The sequence below is a fragment of the Rattus rattus genome, chromosome 9 (genome assembly GCF_011064425.1).
Source record: "Rattus rattus isolate New Zealand chromosome 9, Rrattus_CSIRO_v1, whole genome shotgun sequence".
In the NCBI taxonomy this organism is placed as follows: Eukaryota; Metazoa; Chordata; class Mammalia; order Rodentia; family Muridae; genus Rattus; species Rattus rattus.
This window is the reverse complement of record NC_046162.1, coordinates 8,087,419-8,101,777: the sequence shown is the minus strand read 5'-3', so window position 1 is coordinate 8,101,777 and position 14,359 is coordinate 8,087,419. Positions and strand designations below refer to the sequence as shown.

The 14,359-nt window shown below is 41.4% G+C and overlaps 1 protein-coding gene across 1 annotated transcript in view; it reads right to left on the bottom strand.

Moving 5' to 3' along the window:
• LOC116910506 (meiosis regulator and mRNA stability factor 1-like) overlaps positions 1–14,359 on the bottom strand; it is a 44,461-nt gene that overhangs the window by 24,711 nt on the left and 5,391 nt on the right. Inside the window, 12 exon segments of the mRNA XM_032914404.1 lie at positions 101–181; positions 1,273–1,451; positions 2,866–3,055; positions 4,117–4,275; positions 4,362–4,519; positions 4,691–5,116; positions 7,733–7,905; positions 8,550–8,667; positions 10,553–10,779; positions 12,392–12,508; positions 12,511–12,562; positions 13,271–13,957. Coding sequence (XP_032770295.1) covers positions 101–181; positions 1,273–1,451; positions 2,866–3,055; positions 4,117–4,275; positions 4,362–4,519; positions 4,691–5,116; positions 7,733–7,905; positions 8,550–8,667; positions 10,553–10,779; positions 12,392–12,508; positions 12,511–12,562; positions 13,271–13,957 — 2,567 coding nt within the window.

Here is a 14,359-nt window from a genome sequence, read left to right as displayed (position 1 = left end):
CTTTCCCTGGTGAGAAGCTCCTTAAGGGTGAGCATGGCAGCTTTTTTGCCTGAAATTTACCAATCACTAGTGCATCAACAGAACAATAAAAGGAACTTACTTCTTTTCATAGATGTCTATAAATTTAAAGAGAGGCAAACAACAGGCAGGAGCATCCTGAAGAATAGACATTGTTTCTGTACTGTGGGACAAAATCCATGAGTTAAAGTGCAGGCCACTCCCATATATTACAAAGTATAATTTTTAAAGATTCATAAAATTAACATAATGTCAAGCAAAGTAAACTTACTAGTTTCTATATGTTACAGTTTACTTTTCAGAAAAGTTAGAAGGAAAATCAAAAGGATTTTTGGGACAAGCCATGAAAAATGATAAATTCATTCCCTGGGATTCCCTGGGACTCAGAAACACCATGTCACATATCTGTGTAGCAGAAAATCATGGGCTGTCCTAAGGACAGGGGTCACAAACACTGTACTTTTAACTCAAAGCAAAGGAAGAATAGCTTGAATTATCTCTTGCCATATGTGGATTATGTGTTAGATGGATGGGACCGGAATTTCTACATGTGAGTAGACATGTAACTGTACAAAGTATCATCTTCATCACCCTTTACAAAAAATGGTACTAAAAATACTCAAAGACAAACAAAAAGTGAACCCATTAAGGTGATTAGCCAGGAGCCACAGAATTAGTGGTTTTTCTCCATTTCTCTTCTTTCCCCAAACACTGCAAAAACCTGAGTATTATTTTTATTCTAAGAAACAACAACAAACAAAAAATACCCACAACTTTAACTACTAGCCAAGTACAAATCACAGAGAAGACCCCTGATCTTCCCAAACTCAGGGTGAATCTTATTTCACTTGCTCCCCAGAGCAGCACGAGGACCTGCTATGTTACGAGTTGCAAAATCCTTCACTGACTCGGTCAGCAGAAAGACTCTGCACGGGAATTCTGAGGCAGACTGTGGTACACTTTTCAGGATTCTGTGCTTTATTCTAGAGGTCTTCGAGTCTTAGAACCTGTTCTGGGTGTGCAGCATGCTACTTCACTCCCAAGGGCCTGCCAAGTTCAAGCTGTGTTTGGCTTTTGCTTAATGACTGGGAACAAAAGGCAGAGGGCAGATTTCAAACCCCATCAATTCACAATAAACATTACTGAATATAGGAGGAATGGGAATGTGATAAAATATATTTTTATTATTTTCAAACCATCTGAAGGTCAAGTTGTTATGTCCTGAAGTAAATGGCTAGGATGCTGTTTTTTTACCTTAGTAAAGAGAGTGACTTGTTGGCAGCTCCTGTGGAGAGTGACACCAGTATCTTCTTGCTGCCAATTTTGTATCTGTGGAGGCTGTTCACAGCACAGATTGCGTCATGCAGGTTTCTCATCTGCACGATGGCCTTGAGCTGGTAATCAGTATGGGGACTGAGCTCAACACTCTTCACCTACAACAGGACAAAATAAAACAGCACTACCAGTATCTACCTAGAGCCTGTCAGCTTCAAAAGTTAAAGTGAACTGTAGGAAATATGTTAGCAGATGGTTAACACAAGGTTAACTTGTCTGAATGAGATATTGCAAGTGACAAAGTGAAAGTGATCTTCAAAGAAGCTATCCTGGCCAGTCTGCCTTTTTGCTCACATTACCATTCTCAGAGGCAGACTCAGAGTTTCTCCAATGCTGCAAAATATCAGGTCTATAGAAGGGTTTTGTTTGTTTGTTTGTTTTATAAGTAAGCTGGGTACACTGAGATGTAGCCAACATTCTTTTAGACCAGTGGATCTCCACCTGTAGGTCAAGACCCCTTTGGTATTCAAACAACCCTTTCACAGGAGTGTCATATCAGATGTCTTACATATCAGATATTTACATTATGATTCATAACAGTAGCAAAATTAGTTACGAAGTAGCAATGAAATGATTTTAGGGTTGGGAGTCACCACAACATGAGGAGCTGCATTAAAGGATCAGTCTTAAGAAGATTGAGAATCACTGCTTTAGACTTTCTGTATTTCTGCATGTAGCTCTAAGCAAGTCCTTTTATCTATGACAGGCACTTCTCATGGCTAGTTTTATTTTCTATGGGGTGATGTCATAAAAACTGTGTTCTATATTTCTCTTTTGGTTTAAGACTTATATTTATATGAGTACACTGAGGCTATCTTCAGACACACCAGAAGAGGGCATCAGATCACATTATGGATGGTTGTGAGCCACCATGTGGTTGCTGAGAATTGAACTCAGGACCTCTGGAAGAGCAGTCAGTGCTCTTAACTGCTGAGTCATCTCTCCAGCCCCCTCTATATTTCTTCTAACACACAGAAGGACATAGAAGTTCAAACCTGCCCAGCCATTCCCATGTCCCAGTTATGGCTATGTGTCCAATTAGGCACTCTGGCATTGAGCTCTACCAGTTCAATAAAATCAGCAAGGGCAGGAAGTGGGGCAACGGGTGGGAGAAAGAGCTAAACAGTTAAGAGCTTACACCACTGTCTTCCCTGGTCTTTCAGAGGACCAGAGTTCAGTCAAAGCATCCATACTGGGCAGCTTAAAACCACCTGAAACTTTGGCTCCAAGAGATCTGACATCTCTAGCCTCCAAGGGCACCCATATATATGTGCACACACCCCACACAAATACATCCATATAACTAATTTAAAACTAAATCTTTTTTAAAAAACAAAAGAGTGAAACTGAGTATTGTGGATTATGCCTTTCATCATAACAACTGGGAGGTTGAGGCAGAAAGACTCTTACATGTTGAAGCCAGTCTGAGCTCAGAGTTGAGATTCTGTCTTGAAAATAAGACCCACTCCCAAAATTCCAAACCAATTACCCAAATAACAAGACTTAAGTTACCTGGCCATGCTTGGAGAAGGCTTCTTGGAGGAGCTGCTGTAGCTCCTTCCGGGACAGCCTGTAGTCCACATTGCTGACCTGGATGTCAACACCATTTGCAAATGGGTCTGAGCTGTCAGCAGCGCTACTGGGATTGGCAATGTTGAAAGCAAGTGGCGAGGCGGTGTTCAAAAGGTTTGGAGACATACTCCTGGAGAGAACACATAAGAGATGAACCATTCTATGGTCTGAGGTTCTGCTACTCTCGCTTTGTCAGAAGCTACTGATGAAGAGATTTTCCTATTTGATTTTGCAATGTGTTTTACCTTAAACCTATACTGATCTAGGCTTAATATCTAAAGTACGAGTGAACCTCAATAAAAAAATTATTCAATATCAAATGTTATTTCACAGAAATATTTAAAGCAAAAAGGAATAAATGTTCCTTAGGAAGCCTTGCTGAATTGAAATTCTACTCCAAGCATTTTAGTCTTACAAATTTAGCCTCTAATGCTTAATTTTAACCTCCTCTGACTGAAGGCAGGCTCTAGTGTCAACCGTTACACCAGAAATTATACATTTCCTTTCTGTAGTACTTTTTAAAAAACTTTTGGAGACAGAGACTCACTATATAGCTTTTGCTGTCCTAAAATTCACTATGTAGACCAGGCTGGACTCCATCTCCCAGAGATTTAAGATCACTATCTCTCAAGCGCTAGGATCAACAATGTGCAAAACTGTACTTGGCTTTTGCAGTGATCTTAACTACAGAAAATGCAGTGTGAGAACAGGTCTTTATAGCAGCCCCGTTTGCCAATTCTCACAAAGTGGGTTTCCAGCAGCCTTCTACGAAGTGCCATATTACAAGCAGCCAATGCACATATCACTTTGGCTTCCCTAAACAAAAACAGTGTAAGGTACTATTTGCCTAGTTGGTTATATTCCAGGTCTTGATAAGTTACGCAGGCTGGCCTTGAACTGATCAGGCTTGTGAGCCTCTTGCCTCAGCCTCCCAAATTCTGAAAATACAGGCGTGCATACCACAGTTGACCATGAGGACATCCTAATGCTCTTCCCTGTTCACATGGACTCACCTAGCTTTCCAAATGGAGAGGACAACGGAGGAAAGCACTGCCCTGGAATACAGCTATGGCGGCCTGAAGGGGAGGGCCTGGGAATATCAGCTATAGTGGTCTGAGGAGGGTCTCTAACTCAGTGATCTAGAACCTTCCTGTTGCATAGCCATCCCATGGGTGAAAAAGCTGAACTTACCTCGGAGACCAAGACTGAGAGCTGAACAGAGGACTGACTTGCCTTGAGGCGATCAGCTGGCTGAATGCAGATGGGTAGCTTATTTGGAAGACAGTCCCCTCTCTCTTTTTCTTCTGTGCGGGAGAGCTGGCAATGCTCTGGGAACTGAGGTTCTCTTTTCTAGCAGGAGCAAGAATTTAAGAATAATGTCACAGGTCTCCATAATTTCACAGAAGCAACTCCTACAAAAGAAAAACTGGACATACTTTTGACTGCTTCTGTGAAGTGTCTCCCTCACACCTGTGTTTTTCAGTGTGGGCACTGAAGCGGTTGGGCCACTGTTAGGCAGTGTGGCCAGGCTCCCATGGCCTTGCTGATGGTCACGGATTCTATTGCCAGACTTTGGTTCCATTCGGCACAGCTCCTGTCAAGATGCAAGTACAGCAGCCTTAAACCTCGGTACCTCAGATGAGTGACATTCTACACAGAGTAAAATGACAAGTAAGAGGGTACAGCAGGAGCCAGCAGGCCCAGAGCACACAGAAAGAAACCAAAGCTGCCGTAAGCTTCAGAAAGCGAGAGAGGTCAAAATTACCTGTAAACCTTTAAAGTTTGTGTTTTTTGTAGCAGATCCAGAATTTGCCTGCAACCCTTTCCCAGGCATGGCTTTGGCACTGGGTGACTGTTCACCTGTGTCTTTGATGAGGCACAGTTTTGTGTTCTTGACTTTTTTGGGAGACTTTGCTTTATCAACAACAGCATTCGAACTCTTGGCTTCAAAGCATTCTCTATGCTTTGGAGTAAAGGATACAATGATTCTGTTGCCAAAGACATCTTCATTTTCCATTCGCTTCTGGGCCCGCTCTGCGCTGTCTTGGTTTATAAAGCGGAGAATGGCGCTGCAGCCTGTGATACTTAGCACCTTGCCACCACAGTTATCAGAGAGGCGCCTGAGCCTGTTGCTGATGCTCTTGCCATCTTTATTTGCTGGCAGGTTATAAACATAGAGTAGAGTGTGGCACTGCAAGCATAGGAAGAAAAGTGTTAGATCATGTTTAGTCTAAAGTATACATTCATTTTCAAAACCAGAACAAGCGCTATTTCCACTGCAGCTAATACACAAGAGGAAAAAACAGCGACTTTGACGGGAGAGGGTAAACCTATTCAGTGTAATGTCATTCCCAATAATCAGCTAGGCATAGCTATAGTGAGAAATTCCATTTCTATTCAATGTCCAGAAAATGTCAACCTAGACACTGGTGCCTGGGGTGAGGAGGGAACACCAATGACCGGCAGACATCACATGGAAACCATTGCAAACTGAAGGTACAACCAGTGAATATTAAAAATCAATGAAATGTACTTGTTGGTCAATAGCCTATATAACTTTTGTGATTAGAACCCTTCCAGATAACCTGGAACGCATGCATCAGAAATAAAACAACTCAAATGCTAGGAAAATGAAGATAATTGTGCAGAGACTAAAACTGGGAGCCACAGAAAAATATTCAAGGGCACCAACAGCAAAAGAAAAGATTTGCTTAAAAAAAAAAAAAAAGGTTTAGTAAGTTCAACTACATATGGACATAGTACTTTTTAACCTGTCACATGTCTCAAGGAGATATTTGTACTCCTCAATGTTAAGAGTAGGCATCAATACAACTTTCTTGGATGACAAGAAAGTCTTTGCCTGTGACTTCTAACCCAGACCTACCACAGCTGAGAATGTATGCTCCAAAGCCTCCCTGGATGAGCTACTTTGTAGAAACATGTCTGGTAATAGGTAGACTGCTTAAACAAACCAATGGCCAGCCATGCATGCTATCAGTCTGTGCTCATTTTTGCTTATTTTGGTTTTCGAGACAGACAGGGTTTCTCTGTGGTTGCCCTGGCTGTCCTGAAAGTAGCTCTGTAGACCAGGCTAGCCTCAAGCTCAACAGATCTGCCTGCCTCTGCCTGCTGAGTCCTGGGATTAAAGGCATGCGCCGCCACTACCCAGCTTGTCAATCAGCATTCTAATGGGAGATTCATACCAATATTTTATGTGGTCACAGAAATGCACCCATTTCTGTGCATTTATGATATTAAGTTAGGATATTGTATTATGATTGAAGAAAAAAGACATGTGACAATTTTTTTTTAACATTTGGAGAACAACACTAACCTATAAACAGTAGTCCCCTCAAGGTAGGCCGGTGAGGTTCTGTGCTCTAAATGTTGTTTTTGTTTTTATACTGACATTACTTTTGTATTGGGAACTTCCTTTTTACATGGGTTGTGTCAACCAGTCATCAATAAAACCTCACTCTTTCCTGTGACACCTGCAACTCAAAGCCCAGGCAAAGCTAGCACAACTTATTAAAGGGCTGGGCTGAAACACAGGAAAGAAAAGCTATGCCATTACCACTGGTGAATGAGAAACCATCCCACATGACTGAATATTTTGGATAATTGGTCTTTTTAAATCATAAGACATCCCACATGGGCAAGCTCTCTGCCAAAATACAACTGATTCAATGACCATGTACAGTTAGAGAGCACAAGACAGATATAGAAGGCAGGTAATGCAGCTCTGGCCACAGGTCCCCAAAACACAAGTGATGAGAAAAGAGGCTCAAAAGGCTGCAGTAGGCTGTGATGCTATCCCTTGGACTACAGTCTGCAACCTCCAACTGGGAATCATCCCTCACATGGTTTTGATTAGGATAGACCCTGGGCTTGCTGGCATCTGGTACTAGCAGGAAACACTAACTTCTACCTCATTCTGTGATGACACTGGATGCCATCCTTCTTGTTTTTGAGATAAGGTCTCCCTATGCAGACCAGGTTAGCCTGGAACTTGTGAGACACTGCTTCTAACTTGTAAATGTTGAGATTATGAGATTATAAGTACATGTCCCAAGTACTGAGTAGGACATGATCTTTTATAAAACACATCTGCAACTATAGTTATTTTATTAAATTATATAGTAAAATGCATTTAATGTATGGGGTTGTCATTCTCCTGGTGCACCTACATGGAAGTCTTTTTCATCAGTGTTAGGATTTCTTTCCGAGTTATACATGCATTCCCCCAACAGTATACACATGACTCAGCACTGTGTCAATCATCCTTATCCCAAATCGATTCTAGCAGAAATGTTGAGCCTGGGAATGTGTTCACACTCTCCTAATATATGTATAACACCCAATGACATGCATGCATGACAAGAAATACACTGAAAAGAAGCAGTTTTTGGCAACTTAGGAAAAAAAAATTCCCCGAGATGGGCAATTGCTCTGTTATTTGAAGGCAGACACACAAGTATGTGAGGTCTTGCCATGTTCTTTACTCATAATGCCTGAAGCAAATGATGCTTCTTCCACTGTCTCATCCATTAGACATAAAGTGCCTCTAGGCTTGGGGACAATGGCAAGTGCCTATCTCTGAAGTAAAGTTGGCTCTCTAAACCATTACAAGAAAACTCATCTGTACCTGTTCAAGACAAGACTTTGTGGTTTTAAAGCTTATTTCAAACTCTAATCAACCTCTCAAAAAAAACAACACCCCTGGACTTGCCCTTACCAAGCAAGGGCAGTCTCTCAGCCTCCAAAATCTATCACTAGGAAACAACAAAAGCAACAGAAACCCACTCACAGGAATCTTCAGTGGTAACCTGGGGGGTAGATCGGAAATGAACTCTTCAAATCTGATCAGCTGGTTAGCATGATGTAACAAGGCTTCAGAGGCCTGGTTTTTATGTACCAAAATGATGTGGAAACCATGCCGGTGCCTGAGATCACTGAGTTCTAATGCAAAATTAACATCAGCTGAAAGAAAAAAAAACCAAACAAACCAGTATTAGAAACATTCAACCGAGACAGCCCTGGACAGCTAGTGCCATGTCCAAGACAGGCAGGCCTGGCTCAGGGTCAATCACTCTCCCCTTTTTGAACAGGAGCACATTTTCTCATGGAGGGTTAAACATGACAGGGCAGTCATATTACACACCCAAGACTTGATTACCTTCTAATATTAACAGGGAGCAGGTATTAACATGTTGGGGAAACACAAATCTGAAAATTATTCATCTTGTACTTTTTAAGTTATAATACTGAGGGAGGGGAAGCACCCACTCTCATATACACACAACATAAAACAAACCATTTTCTTGAATAAACTGGCTCTTCAATAATTCATGGAGAAAACTAAAACTTTAGAGTTTTTCAGTTAAGTGTTCTCTATGTAGCCCAGGCCAGCCCTGCATGCTCAATCCTCCTGCCTTAGCCTCCTACATACTGAGATTATAGTGGTAATCCACACCAGGCTGTAGACTCAGTCGTTTCTCTAAATAGCTGCAAGCAATCATCACTGTATGCCCCGTGTTCGCATCTCTGTGGTTCTCTGGCTTGCCATTTCTGGTAATTCCCATGCAATCAGTGTGGATAAAACCAACAGATACTTCAACACTTACTTGACACAAGAACCACAGTAGCTGGAGCAGTGTGCGTATTTGCAAACCTTCGCAGGCTCTGACGGAGTTTATCATCAGCAGCATTCTTTGCAGTAGCGTTTATGTGAGCAACAGTTACCTGTGATCATTTATCAAAAGGATCATTGAACAAGAGCTAGGGTCAGAAACTGCCACACATTTGGCCCACAGTTCTTAAAAGCAAAGATCTCACTGTGCAGCCCAGACTAGCCTTAAATTCTTGATCCTCCCGCTTAGCCTCCAGAATACTGGGTTTATAGAAATGCCATAACGCCTACCCCTAGTAGATAACACACAAGGAAAGAAGCTCTTCCATTATTATTGTTGGCAATGGAAAGCTTACAACTGGATTTCAACTTCAGAACTAGTTCTCCATATAAAAAGTGGAGAAATTACTGTCCTAACTTTCATTTCTAATTGCTTAAACTTTTTTCTCCCTCGGAAGCACAGGTAGTCAACTTCCATGTCACCAAGCTTTCCATGATATATTTTGTCCACAATCTGCAAGTGGTAAGGTTAAGGTACACCGTGAGTTCCATATTATCACCAGTCTATCATCTACTATCTGTAGCCTACAGATCTGGGTTGCATGACAGATGGAAGAGAGAATAACATCCCTGAGGAAGCCAAAAATACTGACTCTTGTTAAGACTTTTTTTTTCTTCTCTTTTTTCTTTTTGTCGGAGCTGGGGACCAAACCCAGGGCCTTGCGCTTGCTAGGCAAGCGCTCTATCACTGAGCTAAATCCCCAACCCCCTCTTGTTAAGACTTAAACAAAGCTGTATCCAAAGCAAAGCACCTCAACCACATATAATTTTCATTTAGATTTGACAGTTTGTGTAAGTATGTATATCATAGGATATATAGTATATATCTGTGTGTTGCATATAAAAGAATTCTATGCAAAATACGAAATGTTAATGGCATTATTTATTCAAAAGTCAAAACATTTGGATTCTATTTTAACTTCTCAGCAGACTTTGAGGTCAGACTGCTTTGATTTGTTTTTAAATATTTATTTTTTATGTATACAGTGTTCTACCTGCATGTTTGCCTACAGACCAGAAGAGGGCACCGGATCACATTACAGATGGTTGTGAGCCACAATGTGGTTGCTGGGAATGAACTCAGGACCTCTGGAAGAGCAGCCAGTGCTCTTAACCACTGAGCCATCCCTCTAGCCCCAGCCTACCTTGATTTAAATTTTAGTTCTTAATGCTGTACATGATGGTGTGTGCCTTTAATATCAGCACTTAGGAAACAGAAATAGGCAGATCTCTGTGAACTGAAGGCTACAGTCATCTACATACCAACTTCTAGGCCAGACAGGGTGATCTGCTAAGACTTTTGTCTCTAAATAAATATTCTAATTCTTTCATTTATTGGCAGTACAATCACAAAGAAGTGGTTTACTTCTTAGATCTTCAATTACATCTACAAATACTACATCCATTCTGCATGCCTAGTTAACAGAGCAGGTAAAGCAGACAGCACGTGCAGTCGCTACAGTGCATAGTGTCAAGATACAAGCAGAGTTACTGAAAGATCAAATGTTTAAATTTCAGCATTCTAGGAAAAACTGTGTGCAGCTTTCTATCTTTTGAAAACAGCATTAAAAAAAAAAAAAATCACTCAACCAAACTGGAATTGGAATTTTAAACACAATTCCCCAAATAATCACAGATACTTTTTCTGCTAACACAGCAAATTAACATTTTTAAAAATTTCATTATTTTAAATTTTGTATGCTTGTGGGTGTTTTGCCTGCATGTATGTCTGTGCACCACATGTGTGCCTGGCATCTACAGAGGCCAGAAGAGGGTGTCAGATGCCTGGGACTAAAGTTACATACAGATGGCTGTTAGCCGCCATGTGGGTTCTGGGAACTAACTCCAGTCCTCTGGAAGTCAGGGCAGAGAAACTGCTCTGGCCCTCAGCAGTTTACAAAGCTTAAAAAACAAACAAACAACAAAAAAAAGCCTTACCTGACAATTATTCAGCTCTTGAATAACTTCCTTGTTTTCTTTACTGATGTCACACACACAGATAAACTCTGCTTCTCTGTGTCCTCTAAAAAACTTCTCACGGATTCTCTGTACAACAGTTGTTGCTGACCGGCCAGAGGGGACTGAGCAGTTTTCAATATCCCAGAAAACACCAATGGGGGGGAGGGTCTCCAGCACCTGTCCAGTGACTGCAACTTCTGGTGACCCTTAAGAAATGTTAGTACTTTGAGTTATACAAAGTGCAAAAGAAACAGCTAAATTACAATAGGTAATTTCCCAACACTCTAAATAGCAGAAACATCAAATTATTGCTTGCCATTAAGTATAAGGATACCAACTTCATTGGCTAACTTAAGGAGCAGCAGTGACATTCCCAGTGACATACTGAGACCACTTCTATTTTCAGTAGCAACAAACCATCTCCAGCTGGCCCATGGTATTTCTCCAATGATGACCAGAAACTAAGTGGATGCTAAGGTCCCTGGACCTGCTTCCACCTCAGTATAGGCCTGGCTTCCTGTTGGGTAGGGAAGACATTGAAAAGACCAGAAAAGAGAAACTAGCACTGCTTCTCATTTGAAACTACTCTGGTACATTAATGTACATCTGGCTTAACCTTTCAGATATGTTCTCAATAAAATGTCACAGTAACTGCTTTTTAGGGAAATGATTTTGACTGAGAACACTCAGGTTTCAAATACTATTAATAACAGCACTATATCCAGGCAGTGGTGATGCACGCCTTTTAATCCTAGCACTTGGGAAGCATAAGCAGGGAGGTCTCTTAAGTTTATCGTCAGCCTGGTCTACAGATTGAGTTCCAGGACAGCCAGGGCTACACTGTCCTGAAAAAAAAACAAAACAAAACTAACAAGAACAACAACAACAACAACAACAACAATCAAGACACTACTAAATTTTTCTAAACACTAAAAACGTGTAGGAAGCATTAAGAACTGAAGCTGAGTTCAAGCATGATAGCACAAGTCTTTAATCCCAGCACTCAGGAAGCAGAGGCAGGTGGACCTCTTTGAGTTTGGGGCCAGCCTGGTCTATACAGAGCGTTCCAGGACAGTCAGGGCTACACAGAGAGACCCTACCCTGTCTCAAAAAATAAAACCAAACATACAACGCAAGTGAGCACTTAATCTAATAGACTCCCCATTTTCCTATACAGATTCTGGTCTCAAACAGCCTCAACCCAACAAAGGCCTATAATCAAAAATATTTTTGCCAAATGAGAAAAAGGAAGTCTCACATATACTTTTAAAACACAAATGCACCCTTAGAATCACAAGGAAGTTTTTAGAGGCAATTAAATACAACATTTGTGTCAAATATTGAAAACAACTCAAATGGAGGCTGTAAAGATGTGTAAGAACACTTGCTGCGGGCTGGAGAGATGGCTCAGTGGTTAAGAGCACTGACTGCTCTTCCAGAGGTCCTGAGTTCAATTCCCAGCAACCACATGGTGGCTCACAACCATCTGCAATGACATCTGATGCCCTCTTCTGGTGTCTGAAGACAGCTACAGTGTTACTTATATTTAATAAATAAACGAATCTTTAAAAAAAACAAAACAAAACACTTGCTGCTCTTGCAGAGAACATTTGTTCAGTTCCTAGCATAGACATGGTGGCTGATGATCTTCTGTAACTCCACTTCCAGGGGATCCAGTGCCCTCCTTTGGCCTCCAGAAGCTGCAGGTGCATTCAGTAGGTTTACACACATGCATGCAAAACACCGTACACATAAAATAAAAACAAAGCTGGGTTGGGGGGACTTAAATGCACCTTTTAATGCTACACCATTATTTACCAAATTTAGAAGCAGCTTTGCCTAGACTGGTTGCCAACAATGAGGTCTCCTTTTCCATCCCTTTTGTTCCACAGCGATTACACAGAGGAACAGCTCGAGGTGCAGGCTGAGTACTTGAGGTGGTATATTTGGCCAGATTTTAGCAGCATCAATTATACTATTTCTTGCTGGCTGTTTAAATTAAAAAAAAAAAAAAAAAAAAAAAAAAAAAAAGGAAGATGTTTTCGACACATCAATACTGAACTCATACAACTGAAACATCATTCTAAACTTTTCACCTTCTGACCTGCTGACCTCTGATAAAGCTTATTTTCAAACAGTCTTTATCAGAACAATCAGCTACCAATCCAGTTTCATCTCAAGAAGGAACTTGAAATGATCAGGAACCTGTTCAAATGCTCAACCTGGGACATGTATCTGATGTGAAGGAGAGCTTACATGCACCTCCCATAAATGGCAGAAGAACTTTTCTTTGAACACTAGTGTGATTGGAGTCAAGTTTCAAGTTCCTCATATTACAAAAAAGACAATGTGTACTTACTTTCCTGCTGAGAAAGGCCCCACGTATAAACTAAACTTAAGTTATAAGAATTCAACTAACCGCATCCTAGAGAAGGGCGAAACAGATCACAGACTGCAAAGCTAAGGTGTCCTATAGGACATGACTTTCTTATGACCAGAGGCTCTAAAAGCACAGGCTTTTTTTTGGAAGGCCTCCCATTTTACCCTTTGCATCTTTCAGCCCCAGAAGCAGCTATCCTGATGGAGTGTGATCCACATCATGAAGAAATCTTCAACCCAGTGTGCAATAAAGATATGGTAAGACATTTAACAGAACCAAACCTCATCTCCCCCAGATAAAGAATAAAAGATACAGACCTTGTTTAGACAGTCTTCACAGTAAAGTGAGCCTTTTAAACAAACCGGAGGTGCCACATTTAGGTGGAGAGAGTTGGTGCACAAGTGAGGTGTAAGCTCTGAATGGGAAAGGTGCTCTTCCAAATGCCCAGGAGCCTCACTTGGGAAATCAGAGCAGGGGAAATAGCCAGCAGAGGTACAGCCCTGGAGAGTCTGGAACTGATGCAGCTTGTGTACATTACTGCGACATGACTGGAAATGGAACTTCCCACAACACGACAGGTGCTTGCAGGAAGGTAGGTTACTGTCTACACACATGCTGGGGAGGTCACTCGCAAGGCCCACCAAGTTGTTCCTAGCTGAGGCATTCTGCAATGAAGACACGGACTGGAAAGCAAAATCTGACCCTACTTGACACGTGACTGTCCCAGTGCTTGGTGAGTCTAATAGTGAGCCTGTGTGAATCAAGCTCCCAGAACGTCCACTACTGCCACTGCCACCACCAAAAGGCATGGGTGAAGTAGAGGGTTCATTAGGGCAATGAGCACAGCAGCTTACTTTGGGAATAGCTGAGAGCTGTACTTTAGGTTGCTGAAGAGAATGAATATCAGGAAGGGGGACTGCTGGGAAAAATTTAGAGCCAACATGAAGGGGAGATGGTATATCCTTTAACTCCACAGCAGCTTTCTTGTTCTCCATGTACTCTTTCTGAGGAGAGATCAGAACACAGGTGAGTGTTTGGAGCCACTGTGTTTTGTTCTTTCATACACTACTTCATTAAAAAATGGAAAATAACGTTCAACTCTCTTTATACCATTTAGTCATAACTGAAGAAATAGAACAGCATCCAGCTAAGACAAGGGACAACCTTAAGAAAGGTCTGCAGGATGTCAACTAAAGAAAACATACAACTAAACACTATGTTTGTCAGAATCTTAGTGCAGTCAGGCAGAAGGGTCTGTTTTAGCAAGACAGATTAACTATCAGGCCTCAGAGACTATATATAAAACTTCTTGCTTCAAAGCACTGTCTAAAGAAGAAAATGGAGATATGCAAACCATGATTTCACAGCCAGCATTCAAGGAAGGTGGTTTATAAGCAGGCGGCTTC